Source organism: Manacus candei, unplaced genomic scaffold (assembly GCF_025592945.1).
Source record: "Manacus candei isolate 608988 ecotype Guabito, Panama unplaced genomic scaffold, ASM2559294v1 h1tg000014l, whole genome shotgun sequence".
NCBI lineage: Eukaryota > Metazoa > Chordata > Aves > Passeriformes > Pipridae > Manacus > Manacus candei.
Genome location: NW_026138062.1, coordinates 21,030,915 through 21,049,788, shown reverse-complemented (window position 1 = coordinate 21,049,788; position 18,874 = coordinate 21,030,915). Strand labels below are relative to the sequence as shown.

The 18,874-nt window shown below is 45.9% G+C and overlaps 1 protein-coding gene and 1 long non-coding RNA gene across 8 annotated transcripts in view; one reads left to right on the top strand and one right to left on the bottom strand.

The window, feature by feature from the left end:
* The first annotated feature begins 1,253 nt into the window (after positions 1-1,253).
* LOC127467148 (uncharacterized) lies at positions 1,254-8,139 on the top strand. Its single transcript, XR_007902989.1, has 3 exons — positions 1,254-1,485; positions 3,172-3,252; positions 8,002-8,139. It is a non-coding gene; the product is annotated as an uncharacterized LOC127467148 (long non-coding RNA).
* A 4,935-nt stretch (positions 8,140-13,074) lies between these two features.
* The window catches only part of TSC22D1 (TSC22 domain family member 1), a 93,678-nt gene continuing 87,878 nt past the window's right edge, over positions 13,075-18,874 (bottom strand). For 4 of the 7 annotated variants that reach the window (XM_051778677.1, XM_051778675.1, XM_051778685.1 and 1 more), the window contains 2 exons: positions 15,577-15,628; positions 13,075-14,487 (listed from right to left, as the gene is read on the bottom strand). In XM_051778677.1, the coding sequence (XP_051634637.1) occupies positions 14,230-14,487; positions 15,577-15,628 (310 nt within the window). In that variant the 3' untranslated portion in view covers positions 13,075-14,229. Of the gene's footprint in view, positions 14,488-15,576; positions 15,629-15,839; positions 15,951-16,048; positions 16,354-18,874 lie in introns of those variants that run through there. The other 3 variants (XM_051778681.1, XM_051778683.1, XM_051778684.1) reach the window with 3 other exon arrangements.

Below are 18,874 nucleotides of genomic sequence, written 5' to 3'. Positions count from 1 at the left end.
ACACCCATACGCATTTGCCTTTTATCCCAGGATGCAGGATGACTCCACAGAGAGCCCATGGCTTTCCAATAACACAAATACTGCAGCTACAAACTGGGAAAAAAACCACCACCACCACCACCACCACCACCACCAGCTACGCACATTTTAATTGCTATCTTAATTTGCATCCTGAAGAGAAAAAGAGCTCTTCCCTAGTCAACTATGCTAAGCACTTGGACACCACAGAGGGACTAGGCATTCGTGTGCAGCCCCTAAACATGGGAGCTGCAGGTGGAGCAGGTAAAAACAACCAGACCCTCTTCCTCCCCCTAAAAGTAATTGTCAACAAAAGCTATTCTAGCTTTCCATGTGTACAGCTACAGCTGCAGAAGGGTTAATTATCTCCGATGGACACAGTAGCTGGAGGGGGTGTCCGCAACCCAGGATAAGTGATAGTAGAAGGAAAGCAGCATGCACAAGGGGAGCCTGCCTTACCAGGGGGAAAAGATGGGCACGCCTCATCTGAAACTTGCAATTTATTTAATGCTTAAAAGAGGTGAGGAACTTCATGGGCCCAGACAAAAGCTGCATTAAAGGAAAGTCTGAGTGGGTATTAGGGTGAAAAAAATCCCCAAACATAGCAAAAAATGGAAGAGGTTGCCTAGAAGGGCTGTGGTTTTTTTAATCCTTGGAGATTTCCAAAACTCAGCTGGACACAGCCCTGAGTGACCTGCTCTAATGCCAAAATTAGCCCTGCTTAAAGCAAGAAGTTGGATCTCGTGATCTCCACAGGTCCCTTAAAGGTTCAGTCATCCTACATTTATGTTATGACACCCCTGTAATTATCTGGGATGAATCCCAGGTAGGGAGATAACAAGTCTCAGGTTTGCCCAAGGCTGGTCTTGTATCCTCACCCACAGCAGCAATGGCATTTGCTGTGGTGCTGGTGCAGATCATCATCTTCTATGTCAGGCCCATGCCATCGGAGGTACAGCGCTCAACCCTTCCAGGAGAAAGTCCTTGTCTTCCCAGATAACCTCATTTCAAAGTATGCATTTGAATCAGTCTGGGGTTGAAGGACTCCTATCACACCACCCAAGGTCAGGAGGAGACTCAAGGCAGCAGCAGCAGTCTGCAGGCATTTCAGCACAGGGAGTTGTTTGTAGCAACAGAACCACGCACTGGTGCAGCGTCAACACACGGAGTGTGCCTGACCACAGCCCAGGCTGCTGCACGTAAGAGTTCTGTGTCAGTATGCACAGTACCATTGGACACCAAGCATGGGCCACCTCATGTTTAGGTCTAGTTTCCTCCCCTGATGCTTCAGGTCAGCAGGTGTCACTGCCCTGAAAATGAATTTCCAACATGAGTGGAACAAATGCTGCTCAAGAAACAATTGAGCCTTAGATCAACTGAGCCTAGATCCTCCTTTCCCCTTTTAAATGCAGCTTGTTTGGAAACAAAAGCTGTAGGATTGTGTACATTTGTCATTTCAACCCAGCAGTAAGTATCTTAACCTGCAATAAATCATTATTCAGAGAAAAGGTCAGAAATCCAGAGCCTGGGAGACTAGAGGTTTGAGTTGGGCATTACAAATCAACCAACAGCAACGCTATTATTCTATTATTCTAGTTTTCCAAACAGTTCTCCTGCCATTTCCTATGCTCCTGATGTAGTCCTACAAAGATGATAGGTAGGGGACTAGAGATGGGATCATTGCAGTAGCTGGTTATTTTTGTTGGAAATGTCTGTTGCTATTTTTCAGTCTAATTGACACAGCCAGCAGTTTCTGGAAAAGAAAAAAGGCAGTGCTTTCTCTTGACCCTTCAAAACACAACCTGAGCTTTAGGAAACCTTTTGTCAGAGACTTCTGGATTCACAGACCTGCCCTCACTGTTGGGGCCACTGTGAGAAGCCAACAATGGCTGTAGAGTGGCCATCCCACCGGGCACAGAAGGGCATTAGCCCTGGCTGCCTGGGCTCTGTCTGTGAGAGCTCCAAAGAAGCAATCTTCTACAAAGCAGTTGGTGCCACACACTGTCCAGGTTGTAAAAGCTATAATAAAAGAACTCCATAGTGTCTTTTGGGGTGAACAAATGAACACTGTTGCTTCTGAACTGAACACTAATTTTAAGAGGCTCAGTAGAGCTGTAGAATTGTGCAGCCCCAACTTGAATACTGCTTCTCGCCCATCTGCACAGCTGAAAGAGAGGCCCTTTGCCTTCCCCATTTTTGTAAACCTTTATTCCCGCCTTAGGAACAGATTGAATTGCTTTTGATGATCCAGAACAATGTCATCCTTTATTCCCTCTTCAAAAGCAATTAGTAGTTCAGCTTGATTATTTGCAGATAATATGAGTCACCAGATAAAACACTTTGAATACAAAAATGCTCCTTGATGGGAAAACAGATAAAGGGTATTTAAGGTTAAAAATCCAGCATATGCTTAAATACCATGAAACTGTCATACATCAATAAAAAAAAATCAGACCCACTTTGTGAAACAAGAAGACTGACCGTGTATTTGTTTAACCCCAAAAGCTTAATCAATTTTTTGCAGGATCAGGGCACCAAAGGCAGCTTGTGTCACTGTCGGGGCAGAATAACAAGTTTGCTCCAACATGATTTCAGAGTTGTCAAACTATCCAGAATGTCAGGCTCAAACTATCCAGAACATCAGGCCAAAATATGCTGTTTAATCTTAAGAAAAAATTTTGGATTTTTTTCTCCTCTTATATCTTTTCTGATATCTAGTTTGGTGTATTGCAGCTCACTGATATTTTCAGCGTTTTTACCCAGAAACAGGAGGCTAGAAGCTGACTCATTCTTAATAGAAGATACAAATCTCATAGGAGCAGCATTATTTCAGGAGCTCATATTTTAATGGGAACATCAATTCTATATGGCATTATGATAAGGTCATCAGAAACTAGTGATATTGAAGGTTTACTTCTAACACAGATGATAGCTGATATATACTATGTCTGTATTGATGCTGCCAGTTAGCCTCATTGGCATACTTTATAGTTAAATATAGATAGAAATGGAGTTTTGTGAAAATTTAGATCAAAAATAAAGGTTGTTTTCTTTTCTCTCTTTTTAAAAAGAAAAAGGAAATTAAATGTCTGAGAGTTTTCATATACAACAACTAAAAAGGGTGTACATGTTTTCATTTAAACCTTCCCCTAGCTTGGTTGGTCTTCTGGGAGCTGGAACAGTGATGAACTGCCAGGCTGAAAGGACTCTTTCTTCCCCCAGGGATGGACTAGGGTAAGATTTTCATGATCAAAACCATCGAAAATTACCATGTGCAGAATTGCCACTGCCTCCTGCAAGGTGTTTTTTATTCACATTAGTTTGGGTTAAGGTGGCGCAGGTTGGTGTAAAATTTATCTTTTTCAGCAAGGTCAGCTTGGAGAGTTGGGGTATATATACTAAAGAGGACAACGTGTTGCTTGCTGTGTAGTGGAAGGCGTAGGGAGATAATGCGGTCAGAGTGACCTGTCGGTAGATTGACCTGTCAGCACCATTGGCGAATCAGAGCTCAAATCAGTCCAGCAGTCTGATTACGTAGGTAGCCTCATCTCCTCGGATGGTAAGATTGACAGAGAGATAGACAACAGGTTAGCAAAGGCATATAGTGCTTTTGGAAAACTCCATAAAAGAGTTTGGCGAAATAAACACCTGAAGAAAAGTACCAAGATCAGTGTTTACAGAGCCATAGTGCTGTCTACTCTCCTATATGGATCTGAATCATGGGTCATCTACCGCCACCACCTGCAACTCCTAGAACGCTTTCATCAACACTGCCTTTGTACAATCCTAAACATCCACTGGTCAGAATATGTGACTAATATGTCTGTTCTAGAACAAGGAGCAGTCACAAGTATGTGCTTTCGAGGACACATGCAGGATCACTCTTGAGGAGAAAAGATAACGCAGAAAGAACCGTGTCTTGCAGAATTTACCACCTAAGGAGTCTTTCTGCTGTGCCTTTTGCAACCGGACATGCCTGTCTCGTATTGGTCTTTTTAGCCACCAGTGTGCTTGTAACAAATGTGGATGAAGCCTTTCCTAAATCTTCGTTCACAAAGCCCAGCCATGATGATGAGTTTAGGTTAGGGTTCTTTTAAGCATTCCTCTTGATTAATTTAAATGCCCGTCATAAATATATATTGAGAAAAGGCAAAGGATCTAACCATCTCGTAAAAAACAGACAGTAGCTATGAGAGCTCTTGCCTCTCTAAATTACCAACAACTCATATCTGTATTTTCACATTCCCAAAAGAAAACTTAAAAGAAAGAGGCACTTGCCACTGAAGCAGTGTGGTGAAATGCAAACAGAGTTGTGGTACGGGTTAATTTTACCTCCAGGTTGCCTATGAGCAGTCATGTTGAGATGAAATAAGAGTGCCGTGGAAAGTGGAAGTGTTTTCCTCTGGGTTGCAAGGTGCAGAGGTGCGGCCCTCTAATTGCCCCATGTGCCTCAGCACTAGCTGGGGGCATTAACCCTCACGAGGAGCACCACAGCTCCCCAAGGGAAGGGTGGGTGGGCATCAGCCACCTGAAAGCTCTCATCACCTGGTCTTACAGGCCTTCCACCTCCTCATCCAACAGATCCAATGGATGGCCTGGGGAGTCTGGGCACATACCTCTGTTCTGCCAAAACCCAGAGTGTCCAGGAGCAAGTTAAAACACCATAAGTGTTGAGGATGCTCCAGTAGAATAGTAGCCCCAAACTTCCTCACTGTGAACTCTTTAAAACAGATAGGGGCCCGTACTAGACCTTCCCTCCCCTGTAAGATTTCACTTCCCTTATTAATTAAAAATATATTACAAATGACAATACTGCGAGAGGAAGAAAAAAGAAAAGGGGTGCTCTCTTCAAACCTTTTCAAATTTCCTCTCCTCTGCATATGGTTCATCATGGCCACTTGGCCCTGATATCTGCTTCTAGACCTTTCTGGCTACCAATGCCACCAAAGCAGTCCAGGGCTGGAGTAAAATCAGTGCCTAGCTCTGACATATTCAATGCGGGTATTGGCATTCAATTGGTCACATCAGGATACAGCCTCTCCCATCAACTTTCTCTACCCTACATCTACTTGAGCACACCCAGCTCTGACTTATTTGCATTCTATTGTCATGTGGAGCTGCTTCAGTTTTCCTCACATGCCCTGGTGATACAACTGCTGCTGCTCCTTAGAAAGCCCCAAGTCCACTTACAGCACTTAAGTGGTACAGAGGAGTAATTGCCTTCTGAGCAAACAGGCTGACCTGGCTCAGATCCTCTACATGAACTCATTACATGAAGACCTGGTGTTCATTAAGAGCACAATTAAACTTCATCTACCACTACTACTCACTGGTTTTAAAGTTAAAGCTTATGGAGATGGGGAGATGGTCTAGGAGACTTTTTCTTGTGTCACATACATGTACTTACTCTTCCATCCCCTTCTTACCTTCCCTAACAGACTTGAAACACTTTCATTGTCACCATTGGGGCAGATTCCTTGTGAAAGGCAGGTGGAGAAAGCCCATGGCTGCAGGGTGCTCACCAAGGCTTTGCTAAACCCTGTACTTGGGGGTACAGACAGGTACAGCACCCCAACCCATCAAGGCTACACTCAGCTGTATTGCTCTGATCCTCATTTCCTTTTCTCCCATCCCAGGTAAGTATTCAGTCCTCTATCAACTGGGGGCCACTCCTCCCTGAAGGCAAGGAAGCTTGCAGTGAGCTGTAAGCCACATCCACTCCCCCTGATCACCTTCACTTTTCACTTCTCTTCAGATTTGGGGTTTTCATCAACTGCATCTTTTCTACAAAGAAGCCCCTGTGAACCTCACTTCTGACTGCTTTCACTTGTGATTTTGCAAACCTTTAAAGTCAGTTCATAGAAATGCTTTAAGCAAGACCACTAAGGCACTTCAGAATATCCTTTTAGAATATTTATAAACAAGGCTGTGGTTTCTGTCAGGGACCAGCCTGACATCACTTAGAGGCTACATATACCTCTAGGGTCATGGAAGTATTTCCAAAGAGTTGTTCCTTGCAGGGGTTCAGTGGTCTGGCCTGCCCAGAAGGTGTTTGGCCCTCATCTCAGTCACCTCACAGCGTCACTGCAAGCAGGAATGGCAGCCCTGGAGCAGCTGGCACCAGGGAGGGTGCACTTATGGCACCAGAGGCTGAACTTAGCAAAAAAGTCCAACTTCTTTTGGTAGGGACATTCCTATCAAGTCATCATGCTTTCAGGTCTATGCAAAAGATGCAATAAGTTACCTCGGAGCACCTTTGGAGCTCCTTAACATCCTATCTCCCAAGGCGGAAAGATGTGACTGCAGCCACCTCTTTTAGTACATTATAAAGCAGGATCCACAGCTCCTCAGTGTCACCAAGTTTCTAGCTTCTCTCCTGCTTTGCAAGAAAGAAGAAATGAACTCCTACCAGCCTGCTGTGAGGAACGGGTCCTCACTTCAAGCATCTGTAGGCAGGGCCAGCAGGGCAGGAGGAGGAGGAGCCGGCAGCAGGAGGCAGAAGCGCAGAGCGCTGCAACACCCGTGAGCCCATGGAGAGCAGTCTGGCAGCGGCCGGTTTCACAGAGATTGGAGATCGTGAGTTTAAGCACATATCTAATTGAATTGCAGATGTCTTTTCTGATGGCTATCTGGTAGCAAAGCTTCAATTAAAGCAGCAGCAAAGAGGCAGAACAGGCTGGTTCTCAGTAATAAAACTAATGGAAGGAAGAGTGGCTATTTACTGCAGTCTCCACAGGGAGCAGAATGCAGGCAGATACTTATAACAAGATTTTTTGAGGGGGGGGGGGAGATCTGAGAGCTCAGCACAGATACTCAGCTTCCAACTCCTAGAGATCCTGACTGTATATTGAAAGCAGCTGACAGTAATTTAAATAATCCACAAATAAGCTCATCTCCATCCCTTCCCATACTCTCTGGTGAATAACAGATCTACTATCCATTCTGAAGGCCATAGAGGTTTGTTATTCTTGACTTTGTTTTTCAAAAGCTCACAAGTTTTATTCACTATCCTTTAGTTACTTTCAAGATTAAGGTGGATTTGCCCTGAGCTTGCATTTGTCAGATCTCAACCTCTTACGATTTTACAGTGCCTTTAAAGCTCCAAAGAGGGAGAACTTTAACAGAGCTCTCAGTCTCCCCAAACTAGAAGACTGTAAATTGGAGTATTATGACTTTCCCTTTTTTTTTCCCCTGTAGCTACTTTCTCATGATGACTTGAACCACATCCAATATGTATTACCACATACACATCACTGAAAAACCACCCCCACCCAATGCAGCTTAAGAATCGAAGTTCAGCTTCGAGATGACCTAAGAATCTGGCTAAGCTCAGGAACAAGGTTTTTGAGACCTGTTTTCCCTTTCCTCAGCCAGTTGTTACACTGTATCCAAATCCTGTTGAGCAGCAGTTTGGAGGCTTCTTGGCTACCTTTTACAGAAACTCTCTTGCTTCTTGGCACAGCACAACTATCCTGGGGGCATCTCAGTAGACACCCCCCCTGGGATTCAGATAGGGGAAAATAATCAGAGTTTTGCTCATTTTCCCTTTCTAACTGCTGCCCTTTTCTGATGTATTTACAATGCAAGGAAGTCAGTTTATTCATGGTTTGGCTTTTAACTTTGCTGTTGAGCTTGGCTTTGCTCCTGTTGGAAATTGGACCCCAATTCAGGAGGGCAGGTGTCAGTGTCTGCTGGAAACTCCTTGCCCTGGGATTTTCAAACAGGCCGTTTGTATGCCTAGCTCAGCACATAGTAAATAAATACAGTCAGAAGAGTCTGCTTACTCATCGCAGGAAAAGAATCGGGCCAGTGGCAGGTGTTTTTCAGAATATCGCCAAGCATTTCAAATGTCTGAGTTCATTCCAGACTTCCCAGGAGCTCCCTCCAACAACCATCCTCCACTTAATTTCATATATCTGAAGCAACACTCAACAGCAAGGCTTGGAATTAGGGTAATTTCCTTGAATTTCTACTTTCTTTCAGGTTTACACCAGCAGAAAATTCTCCAGGAAGTTAAAAAGCAAAATCCTAAAGAGAAAGGAGAAAAATAAGAAATAATGTCTCATCTGTAAGATATAAACTGTTACCGAGGTACTCAAGATGCTTGAGGGGTTCTGTGAATAGCACGTTTAAAGCTAGACAAGTATGCTGGCAGTCAGCAAGCTTGAGTGCTGCTATTCCACCCTACAAGGAATAAATAATAATTAAAATTCTTTGTATTGAGATAAATAAATTCAAGGGTGGTAATTCCCAAATAGCCTCGTGATGTTCTTTTTCTAGTTGAAACACAGGAAGCTGCCTCCCAGGCATTGATTGTTTTCCATAAGAATTAGGGAGAGACATCTCTTAAGGCACTGTATTTGCTCCATTGCTGCTGGGAGGTTTTGTCTGGGTGCTCTCTGGACAGTTTCCAGACATGTTATTGAAGCATATTTCTCCTTCCTTCCACAACAGTCACTTGCTTACCTCCCCGCAGTGGGATTGAGGAGAGAATCGGAAAAGTGAGAAAACTCATGGGTTAAGATAAAGGCTGTTTAATAGGTAAAGCAAAAGCCATGCACACAAGCAAAGCAAAACAGGGAATTCATTCATCACTTCCTGTGGGCAGGCAGGTGTTCAGTCATCCCCAGGAAAGTGGGGTTCCATCACGTGTAACAGTGACTTGGGAAGACAAACGCCATCATTCCAAACATCCCTCCTTTCCTTCTTCTTCCATATGGTATGGAATATCCCTGTGGTCAGTTGGGGTCAGCTGTCCCAGCTGTATCCCTTCCCAGACTCCTCACTGGTGGCATGGGGTGAGAGGCAGAAAAGGCCTTGACTCTGTGTCAGCACTGCTCAGCAGTAAGGAAAACATCTCTCTGTTATCAACACTGTTCTCAGCACAAATCCAAACTAGAACCCCCTCACAAGCTGCTATGAAGAATATTAGCTCGACAACAGTCAAAACCAGCATATTTTCAACTCCTGATTCCATACCATTTACATCATGCTCAGGTCCCACACTATCCAATACATCCTCATTATCCACCACCACTCATCATCCTTTGATATAACAGATAGGTATTATTCCCTTAGTCTATGGACTACCCCTGTGAAATGTCTGTCAAGCATCCACAAACATCCACAAAGCGTCCATTGATTTTATTCATTCCACGACTTTGGTCTCCATCTGTTATGGTGGTCACTCAGGATGGGAGAGGTGGTGTGTTCTGTGGAGTTACTGGGCACCAAAACCAGCTCAGGTCAGGTCACTGCTGCACTTGCACTGCTTCTTTTAAGACTTGTCTTCCACTGGTTCAGGTGATTCTTCCTGTAGTAATTCCTGTAACACACAACTCAAATTCCAAGTTACAACAATTTCAGGGTGTTTCCATTACAATCTTCACCCCTGGTCCATTTGGACCAGACTATGGGGTTTAGAATTGCAATTAACTCTTCCCCTTGCTCCAGCTTGGACTTTTCCACAGACCGCAGCCCCTTAGGAGTTTACCTGCTCCAAGTGAAGCCTTATATGTGAGTCTCTTCAGGGGTCTACCTTCTTTGGTGTGGACTTACCCACAGCCACAGTCGCATGGTCTTCTCCATGGGCCACAATGCCTTCAAAGATGTACCTGTTCCAGAATGGGCTTACCCACAAAAGTAAACCTTTTCCAGTATGGCCTTACCTGTGACTGCAGTTACCCCAGGGGTGCATCTGCTCTGTCCTGGGCTTGTCCACAGCCACACACACTGAGGTTCTCCAATGTGACTTCAAGCCACCGATGCTTTGAGGTGTACCTTCTCCAGCATGGACTTATCCTTGGGCTACAGTCCCTGCAGAGGTACACTGCTGTAGCACAGACATAACCACGGATACAGATGCTGTGAACTGTACCTTCTCTGGCATGGGCTTATCCAGGGCCACAGATGCCTCGGGGTGTCCTGCTCCCATGTGGACTCATCCACAGGTTACAGTCCTTTCAACTCAAGTTCACACTGGAGTTCTAGCCTGTCCAGTACAGCAGCAATGCCTTGGCCATCTGTCAGCCCCAGAACATCGCCATGGCTGTTATCAAAATGTTCCCAGACACAGCAGACTAAGGTGATAACCAGCACAGCAGCACAGCAAGCAGCCACTAATGACCATTAGACTCTAATATACAGCCAGGCAAGCGAGTTCCATGGGAAACATGAGCCTGTCAATTAACAGTTAAACAGCAATAACAGCTATAAAAACCGACCTGGCACGTTCCAAACAAATCTGATGTTATTCTGAGCCCCACATTGGGTGACAAAAAATGACTGCTGTGGTTTAACCCCAGCTGGCAGCTAAGCACCACAACAGCTCACTCTCCCCCAGTGGAATGGGAGACAGAATCAGAAAAAGGAGAAAATTTGTGAGTTGTGATAAAGATAGTTTAACAGGTAAAGCAAAACAAGGAATTTATTCACCAGGTCCCACGGGCAGGTGTTCAACCATCTCCAGAAAAGCAGTGCTCCATCACGTGTAGCAGCAACTTGGGAAGACAAACACCATCACTCTGAACATCCCCCCTTCCTTCTTCTTCCCCCAACTATGTGCTCAGCACGAGGCCACACGATATGGGATATCCCTTTGGCCAGGCTGCGTCAGCTGTCCTGGCTGTGTCTCCTCCCAGCTCCTTGTTCATTCCCAGCCCACTTTCTGGTGGGGTGGGATGAGAAGCAGAAAAGGCCTTGACTCTGTATCAGCACTGCTCAGCAATAATAAAAACATCTCTGTTATCAACACTGTTTTGGTCACAAATCCAAACCATAGCCTCCATATCGGGTACTGTGAAGAAAATCAGCTCTATCCCAGCCACAGCCAGCACACACAAGTATTTACAGAGTCCCCAGAATCTGAACAACCTGGACTTGCCTTAAAATTATTTGCCAAAAAATTACTGGGTTAAAAAAAAGAAACCACAAGAGGAAAAAAAAACAGCAACCTGGTCTTGGTGATAATTTGCAGCTAATTGACAACAAAAAGTTAAATGACAGATGGCTTGAATACAGCCTAAAGAGTTACTGAATTGGAGATATGCAGACAATAAAAAGCCTGACATATACAAGAGAGGTTACAGTTAATGACTCATCGTGGATGAAAACTTGACCATCTCAGAATTTGTACAAAAATTTTGGTGGAAAAAGATGACACCTTTGACCACTGATATTTGACTTAAAAGTTCTCTGGAAAATTATATGTTCTAGAACAAAAGCAAAAATCAAAACAATTCATTCCAGAAGTATTACAACACAACTGACAAACATCTACTCTTTGTTTGGATTTCAAGTGCAATTTTAGTCAATTTGAATCCATTTCATGGAGAGGCTGCAGTTTTGACAGAGCTATTGCTAAAATCATCTCAGCAACAAAAGGTTGCTCAGACTAACTTTACCAATAAATAAACAGCTCCAAGAACCAGCTCCATAGTTTTAAAATTACCCAGTACCTAAATTATCAGATTTGCCAACACTGATTTGCCACTGTTTAATACAGTGTACTAAAAATATTACTGTATTACCTAACAAAAAATCTGAAGACTTCCAGATCCTTCATTAAAGAACAGTTTAAAAAAAAAATCTTGAATTTAGAATACGTTGAGGCAGCTCTTCAAACAAAGTAGAAGAAATAATCAAAGAGGTCATTTTCATTTTTAAACAAAAAAAAATTCTTTGCAAATTTTGGTAAGTTAGGTGGATAAGAAAGCCAATCTGTGTGACTATATGAAAAAGTCAATCTTCACAATGTTATGGCCTGGAAGAGCTAAAGAAACAGTCAGAATATAAAGGCAACTGAAGACAATTAAGCCCTTTAAAATGCACCAAAATTAGCATTCCTTTTGTCAGATTCAAATAATTCAAGTGCTGTTCTGCCACAAAGGCCATCATCAATTTCTAATTTTAGCTTAATCCACGAAAAAGAAAAATCTTGCATTTCTCTCTGGTGTTTCCTCATTAAGAACACTTAAATTGTACACTGAAATCTGAAGAACACAAACTACGAATTCAAGTTCACACTCCTACAGAGACACACTCACGCATGCACTTGGATATGGCACTCCCAATAAGAGTAATTCAACTACTTATGCTGTGATCCAGCTAAGCAGCGCCTGCCTGAACTGCTACATGATGAGGATCCACCAAAGGCAAGAATTTAGCTACAAGTTACACAAACAAGTAACCTGTCCTACCTTTGAACCCTCAGCCTTCTTATTTCCTCTGCTACACTCGATTACTCTCAATAACATGAAGCTCTACAAGAACAGCATCTCCTGATTTTCATTACATGGAATGAGCAGTCATATGACCCTATAAAAACCCCATTGTAACTAACCCTTACATTTTAAGTCAAACTCATTCCTTGTATTCACATTTTAGGCAACCATGTAAAACTGCAAATTCCTTTGTTCCCCTGGTTGCAGCTTATCGATCCAATCGCATCTTATCTAGTCATTCACCTGGACATTTGTAGGCTTAGATTCAGTTTAATCATCATTATTAAAGAGGAAAGTGGTTTTTTCCAAACTTAAGGAAAAGTTTTACCTACACACAGAACTGGAAATTCTTCTCAACATTTCTCAGAAGGCAGAATAATACTCTAATACAGGCTGACCCGCTGGGAAGCTGCAGTGCTCAGTGCCTTCATCGCCCTGAATTAAGGGTGTGGGAGCTGCTGCCAGCATGGGATGACCAGTACCCAAGCAAGGCCAGTTTGCCAGTAGGAAACAACTTACATATATATTCATAGCTGATCATATACCAGATGTCTGTGTTCCTACAGTCCTGATTGCACAGGACTGACCCAAAACCAGCAGCTTTGCTTAGCCAGGCCCCCTGCTCCTCCCTCCTTCATTTGACTTCACGATCTCTCTGTTTTTAAGAACTATGGAAAGCAGGAGCAGCATTTTCAGCTGAAACTAAAGCTCTGAAGCCAACAGGCAGCATCTTGCACCCCGGCTTTGGCCTCCTGACCTCACTGCTTATGTAAAACCGCATTGCAACATGTTGAAAGTGACTGCAGTTAACACCAGTACAATATACAAACAGTGATTTATCAACATTGTATGCTTTATTCAAAGTTGACAAGTGCAACAGTTAAATACATTGACGTGTTACAACTGTAGAGAACATGCACAAAAACATATGCATACTACTATACACATCATATGCAAAAAATCCATACTGGGAAATCCAATTTTTTCTTTTAAATTCATTGCTAGCAGGGCTTGATAATTTTTGGAGTGGTTTTTTCCCATCTTCAACCAAACTACAATGAACAATGATTTACTTCAAGATAATCAGCAGCCAGGGAACTTCAGAAGTTACACAAACAGCATAAATCTGTCAAATTCTGAACAGTTGCGTAGGTGCATTCTTATTTATGTAGCATAAAAAAAAAACAACTTTCCAAACTTCTTCAGATCAGCCAATGAAACAACTAAACTTCAATCTGTACAACCTAAATAGTTACAGTTTTCTATTTTACAAAGTAATTACACTAAATACACAAATATACAGTAGGCAATTAACCTTCATTGTAATTATCCTATGACCCAACAACTGTATGTCACCTACCTGTCTTCTATATATAATACAGCTTTATGCACCTGTCCACTGCTTCAGAAAACGGTGCAAATATTTGCACTTAAGGTTTCAGGTGACAATTAAGTGTTAAACACTGAAATTACCTTTCTCCCTCTTCCTCTTAGATCCTATGCACCAGTCCACACTTTGGAACCCCAATGCACTACAGGGGACTGAGCTACCACTTTTTACTCCAGTCCATTTCTTCACGTTTCCAAGCTTGAAAAGCACTTCATATCAGCTGTATCACTGGATGAGTGGAAGATTTAAAAACAAACCAAAAAAATTCAGGCATGCAGCTTCGTTTCTCAGCCATTTGCAGAAGCTGCTCAAGTCCCCAGTGTACTTGTGCTAATTCTCTGGAAGAAGTTTATTTTATTCAACCAATCTAAGAACAAAGACTCCTTCAAGCCAAAAGGGTAAGGGAGGGAAGAGGGAGACAGATAAGTGCATAATACAGGGGGAAGAAGTCTCTCCTGACGTGTGCAGGGCATGGAGTCCCCAGTGTGGGTTGCAATATGCATTGAAATGGATGAAGGGTGGTTGTAGCAGATTCCTGCTAGTCCTTCTTGCTCTGGGCAGTCCAGAGGCCAGCAATCACGATGGCAACGACATCTTGAGCTATGCTGAAGGCCCTGAACCCTGTGATGCCGGCTGAGCAGGCTGTTGTGTCGTCCCTTGTGACTGGGAAGAGGAAGGCGGAGAACCAGTCTGCAGCTGTGCTTGGAACTGGGCAAGCTGCTCTGGGCTGGCAAGTGTTTTTAGCAGAGTATTTTCTTGCTCCAGCTGTGAGTTCTTCTCGATCAGCTCTTTGATTTGCTCTTTCAGGACCTCCACTTCCTCCCTTACTGCGTACATCAAGTGGCTCTTTACCAGATCCTGAAACGCAGAAGAGAGCGGGTGCATTAGGAAAGCAGCCCAGCGTCAGGCCCAGGCTCCCACTCTGCCCAGCCAGAGACGCAACGGATCCCCCTCTGCAGAGAGCCAGTGTGCCCCAGCTCTGCATCCCAGCCAAGGCACCGGCCCGGGTCAGTCCCTCGCAGGGCCCGGGCTGTCACACACGTGCGGACCGGGGAGGGCAGCAGGTCCCGCCCCCCGGCTCCAGGCCCCGCCCCCGGCTCCAGGCCCCGCCCCCCGCGCGCCGGCTGCAGCCAGTTCTGGGCACAGGTTGCCGCATTTCCCTCCCTCCCGCCTTCCGCGCGCGGCCGCGGGTGACGTCAGGGCGCGGCGCGGCCAATGGGCGGCCGAGTTATTTATAGCCGGGAGTTAAAGGCTCGCAGTTTGCCTAGCAACAGCCGGAGAGGCTCCCGGGAGAGCGGCTCCAGGCACCGCTCCAGTAACAAAGGGCGGCCGGGCCCCCGGCACCGCGCCGGGCGGGGGCCGGGGTAGCGGCCGCGGCGGCCCCCGAGGGAAAGCCGCCGGCTCCGGGCACCGGGATGCCCGTGCCGCCCGCCGGGAGAAGGGCATGACAGCAGAGAACGCCCCGGAGACAGCCCGAGGGGGATGCCCTCGATTGGCTTGCGCTCCCCTGCGCTTGGAGCAAAGTTAAAAAAATAAAATGAAAAGTGCCCCGGAACGCCTCCTCTTTGGGGGTGTAAAACCCCACAAACACACGCCGCTTTCTGCCCCAGCAGCGCCCCTCCGCCGCCGCATGGAGCCGCGATCAATCGCTTGGGAAGGCAGGAGCCAAGCGCAATGCCGTCATTCCCTCCGCGGCATCGATACAGAAACGTGCGCGTTCCTCCCCGCAGGAAGCCTTTGATCAATTAAAAATAAATTAAAAAAAAAACAAAACAACACGCAGACGAAAAAAAAAAAAGCCTCTCAACCCAAACCCGTGTCTCCCCCTCCCTCCCCGGTCCCGCTACCAAACTGTGTCCCCGCACGGGTTAACCATCGCCCGCCGCATCCCCATATTGTTTACTGCTTCAAACACGAACAAGGTTTTATGCCCCCATCGGTACGTACCATCGCTTGCTCGATTTTGTTGTCGATAGCTACTACGCTTGCACCAGAGGAGCTGCAAGAGAGAAAGAAAGAGAGAGAAAAAAAAAAACATTAGCAGCGTCTGAATTATTTAAGAGACAAGAGACGCGGGCATTGGTAGCCAGTTGGCTGAGAAAGTCATCCTCACGCTGGCTTGCCGCCGCCTCACCGGGATGCTCCAATGCAGCAAAGCAACCTGTGAAGCTCCCGAGCCCCCCGCCCGCAGCCAAACCAAGTACCCCTACATTTTGTTCCCCAACAGTCCACAAAGATGGAGCTCGACTGCAGGCTGCGGCAGAAGCGCTGGGCGCCGGGGAGGGCAGCACCTCCAGGGGGAGAGGCGGGCGCCCGGTGCCCGCCGCTGCGGCTCCCCCGGACAAAGGAGCCAGCCCGGCGCTCACCTGCCCCGCCACCGCCGCGCCGGCACAGCCGCTCGGACACAACACTTATTTACCTACTGTCGAGCCTCAGAGACGAGTTGTCGGTGCCCAGCAAGGACGATAAGAACGAAATCGAGAAGTGTCTTAGTTGATAAACTCCTAGATCCATTGCCACCGGTCTACAACATTGGGCATTCATGCGACCGCGGCCAGAAACGCTCCACGGGGAAAAAAAAAAAATCAGGTCTCGCTCCTCCCGGCGGCGTGTGTGCGTGCGGGGCCGCTCCGCCGGGCGAGGCGGGGCCGGGACCCTGCGGGGCCGTGCGGGGCTGCGCTCGGCCGGCTGGGCGCGGGGTCAGCGCTCCGCCGCGCAGCACAAAACCCGGGCATCCCGGCCCCCCCCATCATTTATGCGCCGGCGCCGCCTCCCATTGGCTGCGCCGCCCGGGCCCCGCCCCGCGCCGCCGCATCTTATTATCGCGGCCCCCCCTCCCCGGGCCGGCGGCGCCCCCGCGGGACGGGCCCGCACGCGTGGGGGGCCTGGCGGGGAGGAGGCTCCGTCCCCCCGCAACCGCGAACCCCGGCGCAGCGGGTGCCGGCGCGCCGCCCGCCTTGCCGACCCGCACCCGCACAAACGGGGGAGGGGGAGGTAAAAATAAATAATAAATAATAATTAATAATAATTATTATTGTTATTGTTATTATCGGGCCAAGGAGCGGCGGGGAAACCCCGCACGGCCTGGCGGGAGCGCGGGACGCGCCGAGGGGCCGCCAGTGGCCGCGCCGACACCGCCACCTCTCGGCGCGCGGCAGCGCCGCACCCGGGGACAGATCAGAGCGGGACATTCCTGGTGCCGGCTCCCACGGCTTATCCAGCGACCCGAACCGCAGCCTCCGCCCGAGATCCGCAAACTTCAGTCTCGGAAAGCAAACCCCACACCCGGCAGCTCTGCCCGCTTCGTCCGTGCAAGGCAGTAAAGGCAGGATACTCACACACTGCAGGTACAACTGCTTTAGACTCCTAAGATCCCCCTTTATCCCTTGCACACACCTTACGTGCCCATAAAACTACTTCTGAAAAAAAATTTTCAGCCACTGATCGTCTACAAAAAGTAGCACAAACCTGTGGATTTCTAGCAGGCCAGCTGACACTATTCTACAATGTAACAAGGAAAATGCCTCTTCACTTATCTTTAGATTGCACCATAAGGGCACTTACAGTCTTAAAAGTTGCAGCAGCACATGCATTAATAATTCAGGAAAATATTCTTCCCCCACCTAACTGGTGTTTTTCTCAACAAATGTTATGCTCTCATGTCATGGAACACAGCGACTACAGTCACTGCCCATTCAAGTGATCCTCTCTACCAGTAATAGCTTAGAAAGAGACCCAATGCTAAACTACGCCAACACAAAATACTGCCACAAGAAACAGCCAACCTCTAAAACCACTATTTTCTAGACCTGCACTTTCATCGAGTCAGTACAGTACTTAAAGGCGCAAAAAAAATAAAGTCAAAAACCTCTTCCATTCTCTATAGTAAACTTCTCCAAGAACTACAAGTCACATACATCACAGGTGTTGCTCCCAGAGAAGCAGGAAAGCCAGGAGGCACGGAGTAATCATCTTAAAACTAAATTTAGCATTTGCGTATCTGCATCATCCTTCTTAGTTTATTTATGTTGTCCTAGACTACTATTCTTTCATTCAATAATGCCAGCAGAGTAGTACAAACTAATCCTATTCACAGGGAGGTCACATTTAAGAATAAGAGTTCCTCATAGCCACACTTTTCCTGTTACCACATAGCGTTCCCATCCTCCAAGGGCACAACTCTTGGGGTATCTGGAGAATTTGCACAAGATAGCACAAAACAGGCTGAAAATTAAAGGAAGTTTTTTAGAAAAAAACCTTGTCTGTACCGACTCACAAACGTGTAACAGCGAGTAAACTGGAAGCAACACATTAGAACACATGCATCAGGCTCCAGCTTCCCAGCTCCTGATGGACAAACACCAGTAACCATGTGTTGTACCAACACTTCACTCAACCACTTCCTCTGCAGAGGTTACTTACTACACCCGATAGTACTCATTGTATTCAGTGATCAAGTAAGGCATTCGATAAACAGATCCAGAACCACATAATCTGTACTGGAGTCTGTATTAGCTTCAGTCTTAGACTTGATCTAATTTAATGTTTTATGATGGGTTGGGCTTGAAAATCAGTAATGTCCTGAACAACTCCCCATGGCAGTTAGTCAGGACAATTATTGATATTGCAGCTGGACACAGCCTCTGGGGCAATCTCTGTCCCTGGAACTTCTTAATCAGGGGTAGAGTAGGTATAAATAAGTTCTATCGCTGCTAATCAGGTTCTTATAAAAGAACTTGAAGACAGCAAACTCACAGGTCTGAACAGACATACCCTCCAAACACCTGTTGCAGGTGCTGCAAGACAGATAGCAGACATTTGTATGTAGTTTCATTTATACATGTAAAAATAATGTCATGGATGCTTTCTAAGATGTTTGTTGGTGCTGCCATAATGACTGATAGTTATCGAATGCCATTAGTCCATTTAATACAGAAAAATTACACACTTCTCAGACTAAATTAACAATAAATAACACTGCCCTCTTTAATCTATATTAATCTTCACGAAAAAGAGATAACAGGTATGATCCTAAATCAAATTCCCACTAAACTCAGTAACCATGTTCCATTAACTTCAGTGGGCTTTTAGCAAAAGCTGTCATTTATTTTTAGATGCCTACAAGCAGAGTTGTGATTCAACAGAAAGCTATCACAGCTGCGTAAGTAGGACTGCATATTAATATGCACGTTCTGCTTTGCCCACTCCGTAAAAAAGCAAACCATAAGTGTCCCTTTAGGGCTGA